The sequence below is a fragment of the Lissotriton helveticus genome, chromosome 7, assembly GCF_964261635.1.
Source record: "Lissotriton helveticus chromosome 7, aLisHel1.1, whole genome shotgun sequence".
Lineage (NCBI taxonomy): Eukaryota > Metazoa > Chordata > Amphibia > Caudata > Salamandridae > Lissotriton > Lissotriton helveticus.
The window spans coordinates 1,073,489,809-1,073,507,414 of NC_136068.1; the positions used below are offsets into that span (position 1 = coordinate 1,073,489,809).

The 17,606-nt window shown below is 43.8% G+C and overlaps 1 protein-coding gene across 4 annotated transcripts in view; it reads right to left on the minus strand.

Moving 5' to 3' along the window:
* The window catches only part of TBC1D16 (TBC1 domain family member 16), a 785,234-nt gene that overhangs the window by 540,247 nt on the left and 227,381 nt on the right, over positions 1–17,606 (minus strand). For all 4 annotated transcript variants that reach the window (XM_078654046.1, XM_078654047.1, XM_078654045.1 and 1 more), the window contains exon 2: positions 6,011–6,240. In XM_078654046.1, the coding sequence (XP_078510172.1) occupies positions 6,011–6,182 (172 nt within the window). In that variant the 5' untranslated portion in view covers positions 6,183–6,240. The remainder of the gene's footprint in view (positions 1–6,010; positions 6,241–17,606) is intronic.

Genomic DNA, 17,606 nt, shown 5'->3' on the forward strand with positions numbered 1-17,606 from the left:
TACTTTTGTTTGTAGGATATATGCAGAGTTTGGAAGCCCAGGACACATCGTTATACAGTACAGAAGCTTCAGGTATATGCACAGTGCGCAGGCCTATGTTACATGAGAAGCATGTACACTTTAAATATAGTCACATCAGGCAAGCCTCAGATGTGTGCACATTATGCAGGTCTCTAGTGTACGTCTGAACTGGGATGGCAGAGTGGGCTAAAGAACGGTGATGGATTAAACCCAGATCTGTTGACTGGGTGCGAGTGTTTGATTGGTTCAGATGCTCCGTCCATCACCACCCCCTTTTGTACTGCTGTAGTGTACGTGCAGCTTGCAAGCCTTTGTTACATGCGTTGCGTGCATTCTTCATATATGTGCCCAGTGTCGAAGTCTACGATATTTAGACTCTAAGTAGGTGTCCTATATGTGGGCAATATGGATGCCTCATATATAGGCAAAGTAATTGAGATAGTTGCACAGCAAGCAGGCTTTAGGCATGTACACAGTATACACAATTCAGATATGCCCTTTAAGTGGCCCTCTAGTGCATGCCTAGTATGCAAGCCTCAAATATTGAATTATGAAAAATATTTTTATGCAGTGGTTTCATCATCATACATCTGATGTATTAAAGTGCTGTAAATTAAACGTGTAACTACTACCCAATGTGATGGTACTCCAATTACGACCTGTGGAAGGGCGGGAGGCTGCATTGGGATTCAAAGTTGTGACCTGCTGATTTAAATGGTGAGCATTAAATCCCTTACCCATCGTACCAGCTAGCTGCAGGCATAATCTGAGGCATAATTCATGCAAACATCAGATGTATGCGTACTAAGCAAATATCAAGGGTCTGCTCTATAGCAAGTGCATATGTTCGAGGCCTGCCTGCGTATTGTGCAAATGTGACTGTGTAGTTCGTACGTATTGGGGAGGGTGTGCTGTACTGTATTGTAGTTACATGTATTAGTAACTCATGCCCCTGATAAGATACTGATCATATCTGTAGGTAGGGAGCACATTATCCATGGAGTGCCATGGATGGAAAAAGAGTGAGTCTGTTATGAGGCCTAAATGAGTAGTGTCTTTAAGTTGTGCATGAGGACCAGAGTTTTTTGCTTTCATCACGTCCCCTTGGTGCAAATTAAAGTGAAAAAGAGTAAGAGGCAGGATGGTTATGGAGAGGCATTTTTGGATCGGGAAGTATTTTGTATTGTGCTTTTGCTGCAAAGATTGTGCGTTTGCTGCAAAGAAGAGCTTTCTCCTACATCGCAGCCAAGACCTGGAACGAGCTGCTCCCTGTGAACATCAGACGCTCCCTGACCATGCACACGTTCAGGAAGGAACCCAAGACCTGGCTCTTCGATTGATACGGAGCCACTCCATCCTAACCCCCACAGCGCCTTGAGACCCTAATGGGTGAGTAGCGTGCTTTATAAAACCCCGAATTGATTGATTGATTGATTGCTGAAACCTTGTGTCAGCAAGCATGCAGATGGCCATTCTTATGGCTCTAGAAAGTTGAGGGAATAGAAAGAGTCATGCATGTGAATCCTTACCATCTTTGGAATGGTCTGTATCATAAAGTTTAAACCACAATGAATATGGGCACTGGAAAATGCCCAGAGGCAAGGGGCGCTAACCTTAGGAGGTGCATTCTTGGATCAACATCAATATATTATCTGGAGTTATCAGAGGTGCAGCAAAGAAGCAATCCATAGCAAAGATAAGCATTCTGTTGCCAGCCACAATAAATGACCCGAGCAGCCTGCAGAAGCAGCAGGAAGCAACCCAGAACAGAACAGCCATAACAAGAGGAATGGGAAATCATACAACTAGTCACAATACATAGGGTTCTGTGTAGGGTTTTCACGTATACAGGAAGATTGGCGCCCAGCTGGTAGCGGTAAGAAATTTAAGCCAAAGCAACAGTAATGAACGGTGCCACATGGTCAGAGGAGACCCCAAAACCTCTGCAAGTGGTGGCAAGGGCCCACCGGTAGATCCAACAAAAGTCCTGTGCACACGTTGAGGTAGGTATAAACAAATGTAATCAAAAGGTAAAGAAAAGTTTGTGATCAATGAGACAAGGTAGACACACTTGAATGATTTCAAACTTAGAAATGTATTGGAACCTTCCTTTCTGGAAGGATGACGTCAAAGAGAAACAACAAGCCGACACGTGTTTCGTCAAGCGGGCGGTTAACCCGTGACTCTTCAGGGCTGTATTGAAGTCATAAGGTAAAGTGTTGAAATGCCGGTGATAATTCCGACCCGGCGGAAATGGTTAAGGGTGGTATACCGGAAAAATGCCTCTGTAAAAGCGCAAATGAGGTGGGTGGGTACATCCGTCTAGAGAGCGATCTTATGGACCGAAGGATGATGTTTTAAATCACAATGAGGACGGTGTTCAAAATACACTGGGAAAAATGTCTTGGTTAATCAAAGTAAAGCAGGTCGTATATTAGGCAACCTATTTATTTAGAGGACTATGTCCGATAGTTTGTTTGTTGTTAATCTTTTATTCAGCAATAATATGTATTTTAGTAGAGTTTCTTTTAAGAGTTTCTTTTAAGGTAAGGTAAAGGAAGGCGGTGTGTGGTGTTCTACTGTGTCCATTTTCTATTTTGTTTATTAGAGTCAGCCTTTGTTAGGTTATGTCATAGCCATAGACTGCCTGGCTATAAAAAAATTCCTAGAATGTGAGCAGTTGGAGGAAGCTAGGCCATTAGCCTAGAGGAGGAGTAATGTGGTGGCTGTCCAGGAAAGAATAAAGAGATTGCTCACCTTCGTGTCCTGTATTCCTTTTAATCAACATACCAATGGGCACAATGCACATCTGAAAAAATGGCAAATACAGGCTTCTGTATCTATTCTGAGTGTATTAAACCGCTAATTTATGTAGGGTGCAGTATGAACTGTGGCGTTCCTCTTCTAGATGTTGTTCTGAGTACAGTTAAAAGTAAAATCTGTTTAGTAGCACCACGTGCAGTAACGTTGTGTATAAGATTCATGTGCAATAACATGCTAAAATCTTTGTACAAGACCCGTGTGCAATGACATGCAAAAACCTGTTCACAAGACGTAAGTCAAATTAATTACATTCTGAAAGGTTCTATACAAGGTATACGTGAAATGTCTTGCTGGCATATGTGGATTGTCTGGGTAATCATAAAGACAACTTCTGACATCAAGTATGAGAAGGTTTATCTCGACAAATCAAATAAATTGCAGCACAGGCTGGGGGTGGGGAGCTTCTCAAGCACTGGCAAAGCATATTTAAGAGCTATTGGCTTTTTAAATGTATTTTTAAGCCATGTTGTGAAGCAGGGCGGATGTGGTGCAGCAAGGTGGAACGCAAAACCAAAAAAAGTACTGAGACGTGGTCAGCACTGGCCGTGCTATAGCATTTTTTCCTTTACTTTTAGCCATGCTGTGCACAGGCCACAGTGTTGTACATCATGGCTAAACAAAACATTGACAAAGCCAATAACTCTTGGTTTGTGGAGAGACAGATTGCTTTACCCATACTTATTTTTTCTGATGGGACAGGAAGGTGGGAAGGGGCATGCAACAGAGGGAGGGTGGGAGCAGCCAAAAAAACAGAAGGGGAGGGTGGCGGATGCCAAACCACAATGGAGGAGGCTGGGAGGGGCCAAGAAACAATGTGAGGGGGGAAAGCAACAACGAGCATGCATCAAGGGGGTGTGGAAGAGGGCTTGCAACAAGGGGGAGGGTGGGATTGGCAAGCATTAACATGGAGAGGGGCAGGAGGGTGGGATTGCGAAGCAATAACCAGAGAGTGACAGGAGGGTGGGCGGGGGAAAGCAGCAACACAGAGGGGTAGTGGGGTAGAAGGCCGTGAGGGAAAGAGCCTACCTGTAGTCTTGTGGAGTGTTACAAGTTAAAGAAAAAAGCAGCCCGAGCTGGCAGTGTGAGCAGCGGAATGGCACTCACTGGGGAATGAAGCAGTACTTGGGCCATGCTCCAAGTGAGGGATAAACACATGAAGAGAAGTGAAGCCATCAAATACTGACCAATCAGAAGCGAAGAAATGAGAGTGACAATGAAGCCAACCAATGGGAAGCAATGGGCGGGTTTTAAGCCCCCTGTAAACTAACAAAATGTCTCACAAGCAACAGCTATCTCAGGCAATAGCAAACAAGTGCTAAATCCTTCTCCATGCTTCCAATGTGTTGATCCCTTCACGATTTAGGCCTCTGACTGGTCTTGTCACTACCATATAAAAGATTTTCACAAGTACCGGAGCCCTGGGACTGGCCTGATTAACAACCAGTCTTCACACGTCAGGCATGTTTAGTTGTAACAAGTTGCCTAGAAATGTCAGGTCCTAGAAGTGCTACGCGAAGCATACTTTTACGTCATAGTCATAGGTGTAATATCTAACTATTGCTTCTTCACACGTGCAAGAAACGGAGCAGGCTTCATCTTCAACCCCTGTCAAGCACGGTCTCAGTTTTCACCCATAACCAGCGCATAATGTCCCCTGGCCACCTGAGATCCCTATTAGCGCAGCCCACAACCCCATGCAAGGATTAAGGGTAATCTTTAACCACCAAACTCCTTCACAGCACAAGGCAATAACGCTTGTGCTGTCTGTGGCAGGGGGGGGTGAGTGATCGACAGACTGACTTTTCTGGCTTAAGTACGGACGTTGAAGTAAGACTTTCACAAGTGCCAGGGAAAGAGCAGGGCTGGTATAGTCGGCAGTAGCAGGGAAGCGCTCCCCCTGAATCAGAATGCACCCGGCTGTGTTTTGAGACAGCGTGCAATCAGAAGGTTGGGGGACAGAGTGCACACAGGGGGCTGGGTGTGTGAAAGTCTTCTTATTGTTTCACCGTGAGCTGCTCTGCTGAAAAGCATGTGTGCTGGAGTGGGCACACTAGAATAGTTGTCGTATCTCTAATCCCTGCAGTCGATGGGCGAAGAGTGAAGGAGGGACTAATAGTATTTCCTATAGGTAGATGATGTTCTATGCAGGAATCTGTCTGCATAGAAAAGCATTTAAAGCAGGTAACGTTTAAAGCCACTTGCCACCACAGACTATCCGGGCGATTTTTCATGTTTGTGAGGACTTGCATGCTATTTGTTTTGCAATTCGTTTATGCTTTGTATTCTGATCTGTGCAGTTTCTGTTTTTTCTTTTCAGCAGATTTCTGGCATCTGTTTGAAAGCCAGTGTTCTTCTGCAATTTTTGCTGTCGGCTTTTTTGCTGAAGGTATACTTTGCATTTTGATGATATAGTTTGTGTTATTGTTCACCCATGGTATTTTAGTGGATGTGCCGACAGGTTACGTTTCTTTAAAATGTGTTTTTAGGTTGTTAGAAGGTTTTAAGAATATGCACCTTGTTATCTTGTGTTAGTACAATGTTCTATAAAAGTAGAAATGTGTTTTTAGGTTGTTAGAAGGTTTTAAGCATATGCACCTTGTTAACTTGTGTTAGTACAATGTTCTATAAAAGTAGGAGCATTTAAAATTTCTATTTTAAGATGTCTCGGACACCTAGCCAAATGTCGATAGTGTGTGGCTGGAAACGTTATTTGAGGCATGCATACTATTACATTTGGGTTATATAATGCATATTTTGAAAATCTTGCAGCGATTTTTCTGATGTTTCACAAGCATGTCTAACTGTCATCTAGTGGTGTAATTTACGTTTTTTCTAACTTGGCTATTCCCATTTGGTGCCATTACTAAGTTCGAAATATATGTGTACTTATTTATAAATATTAAATGTGCCGATATTTTGTATGCTGTACATAAGTGCTGAGTGTAGATCACCTACCCGTGAAGGTGTGTGAATATGTGTAGTGAATACATACAAACAAAAGACATATGAGGTGATTATGACGATCAACATGCCAACCTGTCGACTGCCCACATACAGAAGAATTCTGTTCAGTATGCCGCCTATAAGGGCGGTCACTCGTGCCTAGTTACTGAACACAAGAGCTTAGTCAGAAAGGGAACAATAAGGGATTTGAAGTGTTTCTCACCTGGGTGATGGGCCCCAAGCCCCTGGAGAAGCTCTGGCGGGTGCACACACACATTGTTCTTTGAGTATATGATCTCGCCATCTAGGATAGTAGGTGGACTGCCACTGGTGTTCAGGGCCAGGAGGCCAGACGCTTTGGAAGAGGCACGTCGCAGGAGCCGACCCAGAGACATCTCCAGGGGAAACTTTCCATTATCTGAAGACTTCACTGGAGCCGAAGGAGCGGGCGATCTAGCACAGAAAGAGCAGGTGCAGGAGTAGAGGGTTAGATTGCTCAGCAGGAGAACGCACACTAGCAAAAACCTTTGAAAAAAAATGTGCAATGCAAACTCTGATTGAAGAATTATTTAATTGCAGCAACATCTGATGTAAGTAGATATTGTAGGGTGAAACAGCCCAAGAAGCCATTAAATAAAGTTCATTATCCTAATTAATGTAATCTTATGGTCACTGTTTAACTAGATTACTATAAACCAGATTTAAAGAAGCTTTGTAGACATATGATTATTGTGGGTCTCAGTTCATTAGGCACATCCGTCTCATGCGCTCAAGTGAATAATGTTGTGCATGAACTCTTCTTTGCTGCTATCACATTACCAACACAGACTGACTGTTTCTCCTGAGGCGGAAAGCCGGGAGCACGTTTCTCTGTATATTTTAAAATTTGAGTGTCCCATAATTTTGTATTTTACCACTCACCCCTGCTCCCTTCCAGCACTTGTTTGGAAACTTATTTTCACCCAGACTACGCCGCGCAGCGGATCCAGCGCTGCCGCGGAAGTTGAACCGGGACACTCTTGGCGCCATCTCCGGCGCTTGCCGTGGCCATGCCCATTTTCGAGGCCACGCCCCCTCTGAGCCCTTTAAAAGGCGCTGACTACTAACGCCGGGCAGACTGACTGTTTCTCCTGAGGCGGAAAGCCGGGAGCACATTTCTCTGTATATTTTAAAATTTGAGTGTCACATAATTTTGTATTTTACCACTCACCCCTGCTCCCTTCCAGCACTTGTTTGGAAACTCATTTTCACCCAGACTACGCCGCGCAGCGGATCCAGCGCTGCCGCGGAAGTTGAACCGGGACACTCTTGGCGCCATCTCCGGCGCTTGCCGTGGCCACGCCCCCTTTTGAGGCCACGCCCCCTTCTTTCCCTGCCCCCACCCCATAAATCATGTGCCGCTTCAGGACGCGCAGCGGACGAGCGCAGCGGGAGCGCCGTTTGCGCGCCGAAGGCACGCCTAAGGCAAGCCCGTCTGCGCCCGTCCACGCCAAGGTAGCGCCTGGTGCCAGCCACGCTGCATGTCTCGCTCCAACAGACCCCAGCACGCTACCCTCTGGCCCCCCCTTACTCTAGAGAGATGTTCTTGCAACTGGGTAAGTTATATGCTGATAAAGGAACCTTTACATTGCTACATGCGGCCCTGCCACGAGCAGATTTCCTGGGCAACAATCTGTTAAAATGTGGGCTTTTGAATGTAAGGTCCCTGCCCAGGCACAGCATCGAGATCCAACTACTTATTGAAACTCACGAACTAGACGTCCTTTTCATGACGGAAACCTGGACTCGTCCTGACTGCCTGGTTGACCCGGGTTTTACTTGTCCTCCTGGGTTTAAATTCCTTCATACCGCTAGGGCTAATGGTAGAGGAGGGGGGGTTGGTGTGATCTTTACTGCAGCCTGCAATATTAAGACTCTTGCTTTAGACCCGACCGAAGGAACGGAACTCTTAGGACTATCAATCCAGACTCACTCCGGGAACATTGTCACAGGGATAGTCTGTTATCGCCCACCGGGCGCGTTCAGCCTTCAGCACCAACAAGCGCTCTTGGCCACCTTAACCAATATTGCTCTCTCGCATCACAAACTGTTTATTTTGGGTGATTTCAATCTTTGGCAGAACGGCGTCCTTGACTCCGGTCTCCGCAACCTTCTCAACTCCTGCGAATGCCTTGGACTTTCCCAGCTGGTCACTGGAGCAACCAACAGGGGCGGACACCTTCTAGACCTATTGTTCGCAGGTCCCCAGTTAGTAGCAATGGGAGAAACTCTACCCATGGATTGGACAGACCACTCACTCATTAAGTTCTTTATTGACCTAAAATGTGACTATTCCAAAGCTCCTGGGTAGACCAACAAAATCAAGTGCAGAGATTGGAAAACGCTTACTCATCTGCATTCGTCAGGGGAAGTGTTCCAAATAGACCAATTCTTTGACGAGGAAAAACAGGTAGATGACAATTACTCCTCTCTCTGTTCTAGGATTACTACTATCCTTGACGTTCATGCCCCTCTAAAAACTCGCAACTGTAAGGGCACCAACTCCGCGCCCTGGTTCAATGATAGCTTAAAAGATCTGAAGCAGAGCTGTAAACATGCAGAGAGAATCTGGAGACGAAATTACACTGAAACTGCTAAAGAACTCTGGAAAATCAAAGTTCGGGAATATAAGAACCTGATTAAAAAATCAAAAGCAGACTATTACTCCTCCATGATCTGCAACTCCCCCAACAGCTCTAGAAACATCTTTAATATATTGAATAGTGTCACCAACCCGGAATGTGTCAAAAACACTATTGTCCCGTCTCAAGATCTTTGTGAGAATCTTGCTATCTTCTTCAAAGAAAAAATTTAACTTATCATCAAGGACTTAGAAGCCTCACCTGACTCCATCCCTCCCCCGATCTTAGTCCGAGACCCCCAGCTAACCAGCCAGTAGTGCCATCCTTGGCTTCAAATGATCTTCTACTGGAGCTTCCATCTATCACGTATGAGGCCTTCTGTAAACTAGCCAGAAAGATCTCCTCTGGGTCTCCTTTAGACCCTGTTCCACATAAAATATGGAAGGAATTTGAGTCGGAACTTCTTCCTTCCCTTCACTTAATTTGCAACCAATCACTTGCAACCGGAACTGTTCCTGTTCAGTGGAAGCGGGCACTAGTATCCCACTGTTAAAGAAGCCCTCTCTTGACCCGGATTGCTCTAAGAACTACCGTCCCATCTCTCTGTTGCCCTTCCCAGCCAAAATTGTCGAAAACTGGGTTAGTAACACCCTCTCTAACCATCTGGAACGTCATCAACTTCTTGACGTGGATCAATTTGGTTTCCGGCCCACCCATGGAACCGAGACCGCCTTAATCACCTCTATGGACGAGCTTCAGAGGCGTGCAGACAGAAGGCAGGCAGCGTTCCTGATCCTGCTTGATATGTCTGCCGCCTTTGACACTGTGAACCATGACATTTTGCTGAAGCGGCTGTCTGAGGCGGGAGTAAGAGGTTCGGCAGTACAGTGGTTCCACTCGTTTCTGCAGGATAGACAGCAGGCGGTGTCCAGTCCCCCTTTTCAGTCGGCGTTCACTTTGGTCTCTCATGGGGTCCCCCAGGGCTCTGCAATTAGTCCAATTCTTCTTAATCTGTACCTTAGACCGCTGATCACGCTGATTAAAAGCTATAATATCAAAATTATCAACTACGCCGACGACACGCAGTTGATCCTCTCCCTGGAGGGAGAAGACTCCACCTCAATTGAGACTTTTCACAACTGTTTGCGTGACACCTCTCGCTGGCTAAAAGACAACTCCCTCCAGTTTAACGCAGGGAAAACGGAGGTCCTTTTTAGCACTGGCACTAAGATTCCTTGGCCTTTCCCAGATAACTTTTGGCCACCTGAATCTGGGACCACAGTTCGTCCAGTAGCTACAATTCGCAACCTGGGGTTTTTGCTGAATCAGAGACTCAGTATGGAGACGCACATTCAAAAGACTACTGCTTACTGCTTTGCCATCCTCCGCTCCCTAAGGAAGGTACTGCCTCTCCTCCCCATTCATGCACGTGCCCAAGTGGTACGATGTACCATCCTTAGTCGACTAGAATATTGCAACGCCCTTCTGCTGGAATCCCCTGGGTTTTTGCTAGACAGACTCCAAAGAGTCCAATCAGCAGCTGCAAAACTGGCATTGGGGCTTCCTAGAAGAGCAAATGGAGCATCCTCACTGAGCAAACTCCACTGGCTTCCGGTGAGGCAGAGGGTACAATTCAAAGCCCTATGTATAGCGTTTAGGGCGCTTCATGCAATAGGTCCTGCCTCCCTCCAAACTAAATTTGCTTGGTACACCCCAGCTAGGCAGCTTCGCTCTTCTGAAGCCAAGCTGGCAGTGGTTCCCAGATTCAAAAAGATCAGATCCGGAGGCAGATCCGTCAATGCTGCAGCTGCCAAGCTTTGGAACACGCTCCCAGCTGAAATTAGACACATTTCTGAATTTCTGCCTTTTAGGAAAAGGATTAAAACCTGGCTCTTTCCCACGATAACTGTCCGATAATCTCTTGTCCCTGTTGTTTCCTGACCTCCCTGCTTCATCGGATTCAGTCAGCGCCAGGATGCCTGCTATGGTGACAGTGCGCTTAATAAATGCTTAAAATAAATAAATAAATAATAATAAAACGAGGCTTCCATTTGCTGGAGTGCTGACTCCACTGCCGACCCAAAAGGGTTAGATACTTCTTATGGGGAAACATCCTACAATTTAACTGTACTCTTACAAGAACCTCCTCTAGGCTGCTTCTTTTTCAGGCATCAAAGCGTATACATTGATTGTCTCCTGAATGAGTTATTATTGTCCTGAAGTACACATTTACCATTTACTACTAAAACAGATCCAGCTATTAAAGAGATCTCGTTGAGTAAAGCTTTAAAGTAGAAATAAATTACTTGTCTATTACCATCCTAGTACAAATATTAGTAGTCCTATGAAGGAAACCGGGAATTGTCAATTAGACACACAGATCGGGCAATGCACACGTTCCCATGTCATGGACCTCAGCTGCCTGATGCTATGGTCCCTCTGAAGTAAAAAAAATGTGTAATTGTGGTTACTGTGTAAACTTCAGACCTTCTCAACATTAACCACCCGATTACACAATGAGAAACCACATAGCCGGCCCAGCAGGAAGTATCCATTATCAATGCCCGCAATCCAGACCTGATAAATCTTCCCAGAGCCTAGCCCCGTTGTGTTGCCTCAGCCCACACCTTCCTAACCTGATACGTTCCCATCTATTGCAGAGTTAAGGCCACAGCCAGGGCACTAGTAATGCTCACCTGCTGAACCCCATGCTTTTCCAGTCCTGGATTCCTCTCGCAGTTCTACCAATGCTTACCAAATCTGATTGCAGTAGACTCTTATTGCTCTTTATTTAGCTGGCCCCCCACACACAGGTCCAATAGTGTTCCTTGGTGCTGACATGTAGCAGCACTTGCATCTTAACACTGGGTTTCCAGCTCTACATATGATCAAGCCTTAACTGTAGCGCCTCCCTGTACAGCAGTGGTACACCAGCTGGGCTGATGAACGTCCATGCTAGCTTGTTGGGTTCACCAAATAGTGTAGTGCTCAGGACAGAGCCATGTGGCTGAGCTGGAGCAGCCTTGCTAATGTACTTCTAAGGCCCAAACCTCCAGGTTCACGGACGCTCTTCAATTTTGACCTGGAGCTATTTTAGTATTTTATCCCAGGACTTGCTCTACATTAAAGATGGGTAGGCGCCAACTGTTGGGGAGCACCAGTTGGTTTGCTGCCACGAAAATAGCAACCCTGAAAGCACCAGAGACAACAATGCCCTGGTCGACCCGACCTGCAAGACATACCAGGTCTATATTAGCACATATGCTGAGCCAGAACAATCGGCCTCTTGTACAGTGTACAATGTAAAATATTTGAGGCTGTCCCAGGCCCATACACACAAATTAGAATGACTGACGATGCAAGGCCAGGAGTACCATGCAGCTTCCAGTAAGGAACATGGTGACTAGTCAATATCTTGTAAATGTGTGCGCAGGGCTGGGAAGAAGTTGCTAAATGTTCCTGGCGAAAGGTGCCCCTTAGACGAGTGAAGGTGGCCCCACTGAGCAGCAGCAAGCCCCATGACATGATTTGTTGGTAGGTGCTTAAAATAAAATATGCTACCAATTCAATGGTTACCATATAATACAATGAGTAATCCCATAACAAAGAACATGAACCATGCGTTATGTTTCAACGACAACGTTCGTACTATGACCCTAGTAGTAAGGCTGGCAGAACGCATGTGGCGTATTCGGTACGATTCCAAGCTTAAAACAATTTATAAGGAAAAACTAGAAGAAAGTCATTACTAAAGTTGGAAAACAACACTACTCAAATCGCATTATAATGCAATTAATAAACAGAAAGATTTTCAAAATTATAAATAAACTGTCCAACAATCATACTCTCAACTCAGCTAATGTTTCCCAATCTTTCTGTGCCGAAACTAATTTTAGCTGGCTGACTTTTTAAATCAAAAGATTAAGCGGATTCGCTCTGTTCTTTCATCTCTCAAACAGTCAGCATCTAACATTGTATCTACTAAAAAAGGAAACCATACGGTTCAGAATTAAATAATATTCATTCACCTCCTTGATACGATAACTTTACATGTTCAATTATCTACGAGTTGCCTTAATACATCAAAACTTGTAAGTCAGGCTCCCTCTAAAACGCAGTACCCATTAACATTCTCCAATAGGATGTTCCAGAAATCACCAATCTACAAGAATATTATTCTGGCACTGCAGTCTGGAATTGTACCTAAAGAGTCAAGAAAGCAAGCAATTGTCTAACTGTAATTTTAATAACCTAATTTGGATCTGCAAGATCCAATAAACTATCATCCTATCAGGTTAATACTTGCTGTTGCAAAACTCTTCAAACAAATATTGGCTAATCAGCTCTGGAACTATTTTGATATCAGCTAACTTCTGGGAGGCTCACAAGTGTGTTTCTGTTCTCCCCGGAGTACAGAATCACCATTAATAGCTGTTCTGGATGATCTGTTTATTTGTTGCCTGCCATCAAAACATCTATCAGTCCCCTAATGTTGTTGGAACTATATGCGGTCTTCAGATTTCCTGTCTGCACACAGGATAATGGGCACTGATTTAACATGGCTTAAATCTTTTCTAGATACGTGCTTGTAAAAGGTGATGTTAAACAATGGTGTATTCTTCCCCTTGCCACTACAAACGAAAGTACCCAAGAGGTGACACTCGTCCTATTTATTCAGTATTTATGTTGGATCTCTCTTAAGAATTGCCAGAAATTTTGGGTGCTCGACATATTCTTACACTGATGACACCCAACTTATTTTTAGTCTAATTGAATCAAAACTTCAGCATTGCATAACTGTTTGAACAAAGTTAAACACTGGATGACTTACAATGGTTCAAAATATACATGGACCAAACGGAGATTTCTGTCATAGGAAAGGACCATACATCATGGCTGTCCCTTGGTGAACTGTCTTAGGCTCTCATCTGTAGCGAAAACCCTGAGCAAACAATATTGCTGTTAAGCTCGAATCTAAACTTAAAATGAACACCCAAATCTCTTTGGTTGTACAAACTTGCTTTATGCTTTTACACAAGCTCAGACCGGTTCGCCCTCCATTAGCACTTGATGTCAGAAAAACTATAGTGACTTATCACCAACTTGATTGTTGTAGCTCGCTCTACAGTGCCATCCCTAAACAACGACCAACAAGACTTTAGACTATTTAAAATTCGACTGCGAGAGCCACTGTTCACACACTAACGATACACCTCAGCCAACCCTATTGTTTATAAACTCCTTTGGCTTCACACTCATGTCTTTTTAACGCTTCCCACTCATCTACAGAAGATGCACTGAATGATGCATAATAGCTCCTGAAGCCAAAACTTGGCAACAGGTATGTGACGTTCCACCCCGCCTTGCCCACATGGAAGACCAATCACCAGTCTACTGGCTGGATGACTTACACAGCGCCACTATATCTTAGGGCATTGTTGAGATCTACCTTGTATACACGTACTAGTGCGCTGACCTTTTTTCTGCGTAGACTGATGTTACTGCTGCAGTGTCAGCTCATTACTGTACTGACTTGTATATGTTAACAAAAATCCAATAAACCTAACACAAATCCTATCTTGTTCATAAATGCCTATTTGATTCTGAGCCCGGTTTACTATATAAAACAATTTAGAAAAACAAAAAGATTCAATGCATGCAATCCCACTCAGCACCTCCGTACCTCTCAAGCAAATTGTTGGCAAAACGTCAGCTGACAGTAAATACTTCAATTAATGAGCATAAAAAAAACCTGGAATATGCTCGTTTTTGAACTCACATCCATCTCCCCCTGCCTTTGTTTTAGGAAAAAAATTAAAACGTATCTTTTATCCTTTCTATTGTAGCAGTGCTATCCATGCCGAGCTGTAAAATGACAAAATTATTCACTCTATGCCTGAAATTGTATCGGTTTTATCTTATACTGGGTGCTCCCATGTGTCTGGACAAAGCAATACCGCTCTGAAGCACACTAATGAGAGCTAAACACGTGTCAGGGTTGCTTTTGTTAATTTCAGGTTGGCTTGGTTGGTGTTTTACCAATTCAAAGTTGCAATACTGTGCCTAGAGTAGTAAAAGGCTTTTGTCATTTTACAGCTTGGCATGGATAGTACTGCGCTAGTCCTATGCTTAAACACTTTGCTGTAGAAATGGCGAAAGACTTTGTCCCTTTCTATCACAGCGTGGATGGCAGTGTGCTAATCCTATGCTTAAAGACTTTGATAGAAAGTCAGAAATTTGAGGTGAACAGATTCAGAGTATCGCTGGTGTTGAGGGTGCTCTATAGAGGAGCCGCCTTCCACCTAAACTTGAGAACTACCCAGATTTCTCTGCTTCTTTTTTGCATAATTTATGCGTCACTCTATGCCTGAAAGGGTATTTTATATATATATATATATATATATATATATATATATATATATATATATATATATATATATATATATATATATATATATCGGCTCAAACAAACCCTCACCGTCAATTTACGGGAATCAGGTAGCAGCACTCGGGGGTAAATACACGATTAAAGTTTATTTTTCCACAACGCGCTTCCGGCACTCGGCCTTCGTCAGTGTTCAAAACAACGGAGTGCCGCGAAGCCACAATGTATTTAAAGTCATCACGTGATACTAATGCATGACAAAGATAGGACCATTGGAGGTGAACCCGGTCGCCATCTTGGAATGGTCAACAGATATTACATGTCGCAGACCGCTCTGTAAATCAAGCGGGGTACAACTGTGCATGCACAAATAAATTGATGGCAATACATATTCTAGATCTAAATTGATCAATCAAAAAATTGCCATTCTCATAATGCCCACAGATGGGCTATGTGCATTCGATACAAGTTCATATTATACATTATCCCGCCCTGAATGGGCCAAAACAGATTCTAATGCAAATTAGATCAAGTGACAATACAAATTACAAAAGGCAATATATTGAGAAGAGTGAAGAAAAGCTGAGCGAAGCAATTTTAAACAGAATAAGCAATATTTACATTATATACAACTGATCAATAAAGTCCTAGTTGGATTTCATTAAATCAAATGGACTGCCAAGTCCTCATGTACGTTCAATCCTTCTGGCATTTTGCTTTGTAGGTCAATTATATAACGCGACTCTAATCGCCTTAATTTATGTAACCTGTCTCCTCCTCTTACATGGGCAGGTACGGAATCCAGACAAAAGTACGTTAACAGATCCCTGTTACGTTTGTGTTCTTTATCAAAATGTCTGGCTACAGGGTAGTTCACGTCTGCATTTTGAATTGCCCTTTGATGCTCTAAAATCCTTAATTTAACAGGATTCGTTGTGCTGCCAACATACCTTCTGCCACAAGGACATGTTAGACAGTACACAACGTAAGGTGTAGAGCATGTGAGGAACTTTCCTATTTTTTTAGGTTGTTTAACCCCAGGTACATTGTACTGTGTGATGCGCCTACTGCCTTTGCAAGCCTTGCATTTCCCGCAAGGGTAAAAGCCTTTCAGGGGTTCGGACTTGGATCTAGACGTGGTCCCGTCATGATGGCTATGCACTAAATAATCTTTAAGTGCTCGTGCCTTCCTAAAGGTGACTAGAGGGTGAGGTGGTAAATCTTGCTTAATGACAGTGTCAGTAAGCAGGATGTTCCAATGCTTACGCAAAATGCGTTTTAATTCAGAGGCATTGCGGGAAAACGTTGTAATCATTCTAAATGTCCCTCCAACAGACTTGTTGTTCTCCGTATTCTCTGGTTTTTCTTTTTTAAGTAGTTCACTCCTATCCAGGTCGCAAACTTTACTCATTGCCTGTTTAAGCACCCCCTCTTTGTAACCTCTAGTTCTGAATCTCTGGATGCTACTATTGGCTGCCTTGCGGAAATCCTGTTCCTTCGTGTTGTTCCTCTTGATTCTTAATAGTTCCCCATAGGGTATACTATTCACTAGGCTTGTAGGGTGACTACTGGTCGCAAATAAAGTCGAGTTACCAGCAGTCTCCTTACGAAAAAGCTTCGTGTGCAGCCTGCCATCCTCTACAAAGACTGTCAAGTCTAAATAGTTGACCTCCATTTGGCTAAATGTCCCTGTGAACTGTAGGTTATTATTGTTCATGTTGAGTACCGCAACATATTCTTTTGCTAAATCGACTGACCCCTCTATAATAATAAAAAGGTCGTCAATGTAGCGGTACCAACATTTGACAAGTTCATTCCACTTTTTATTTGCTGGGGACCAGGCCACCTGCTCCTCCCACCACCCCACGAATAAATTCGCGAAGCTGGGGGCGGAGCAGGTACCCATCGCCACGCCCGTAAGCTGTTTGTATAGATCTTGGCCAAACAAAAAGATGTTATTATTCAGGCAGAAACCTAAGAAATCAAGCAACATTTTGTTGTGTTCAAAATATTTTACCGGTCTTGTTTCTAGAAACCAGGAGATAGCAAAAAGTCCTTCCTCGTGCCCAATGCACGTGTACAAACTGGTGATATCTATCACCAGCATAGTGTAACCATCGTTCCAAACCACATCTTCAATTATATTTAAAAAATGCTTAGTATCCTTCAAATAGGATCTCAAACCAGTAACATGTGGAGAAAGAAAAGAGTCAACATACATTGATAAATGTTCTGTGAGGCTGCCCTGTGAGGCCACAATCGGCCTACCAGGAGGATTCAGTAAGTCCTTGTGTATTTTAGGTAAGTGGTAAAATGTGGGGGTAACCGGATTTGGACATCTCAAAAATAAATTCTCATCACAGTTCAACATATCACTGTTATACCACCTCAAGATCATATCGTGATATTCCTTAATGCTGTTGTTATATACAGATGTATTGACTTTAGTGTATGTGCTGGAATCATTTAACTGGCGTAAAGCCTCCTGTTCATATTGTGTCTTGGTGAGCAAAACAATATTCCCCCCCTTGTCTGAGGGTTTGCACACCAAAGACGAGTCCTCACACAACATTTTGAGTGTCAGATGCTGTTTATTTGTAAAGTTTTGTTGATCATATTTCAATTTCGTATTGCCCCTCATTTTACGTAAATCCTGTAGCACAGCCTCAGAAAACGTGTCTATGGCATCTGATCCCATCACGGGCATGAAGGTGGAAGTCGGTTTAAAAATAGTTGCACCCCCTTTCTGCTGTACTCCCATGTCCGTGATCAGCTGAGTATTTCCCAAATCATCAGTTTCATCTGGAGCCGCC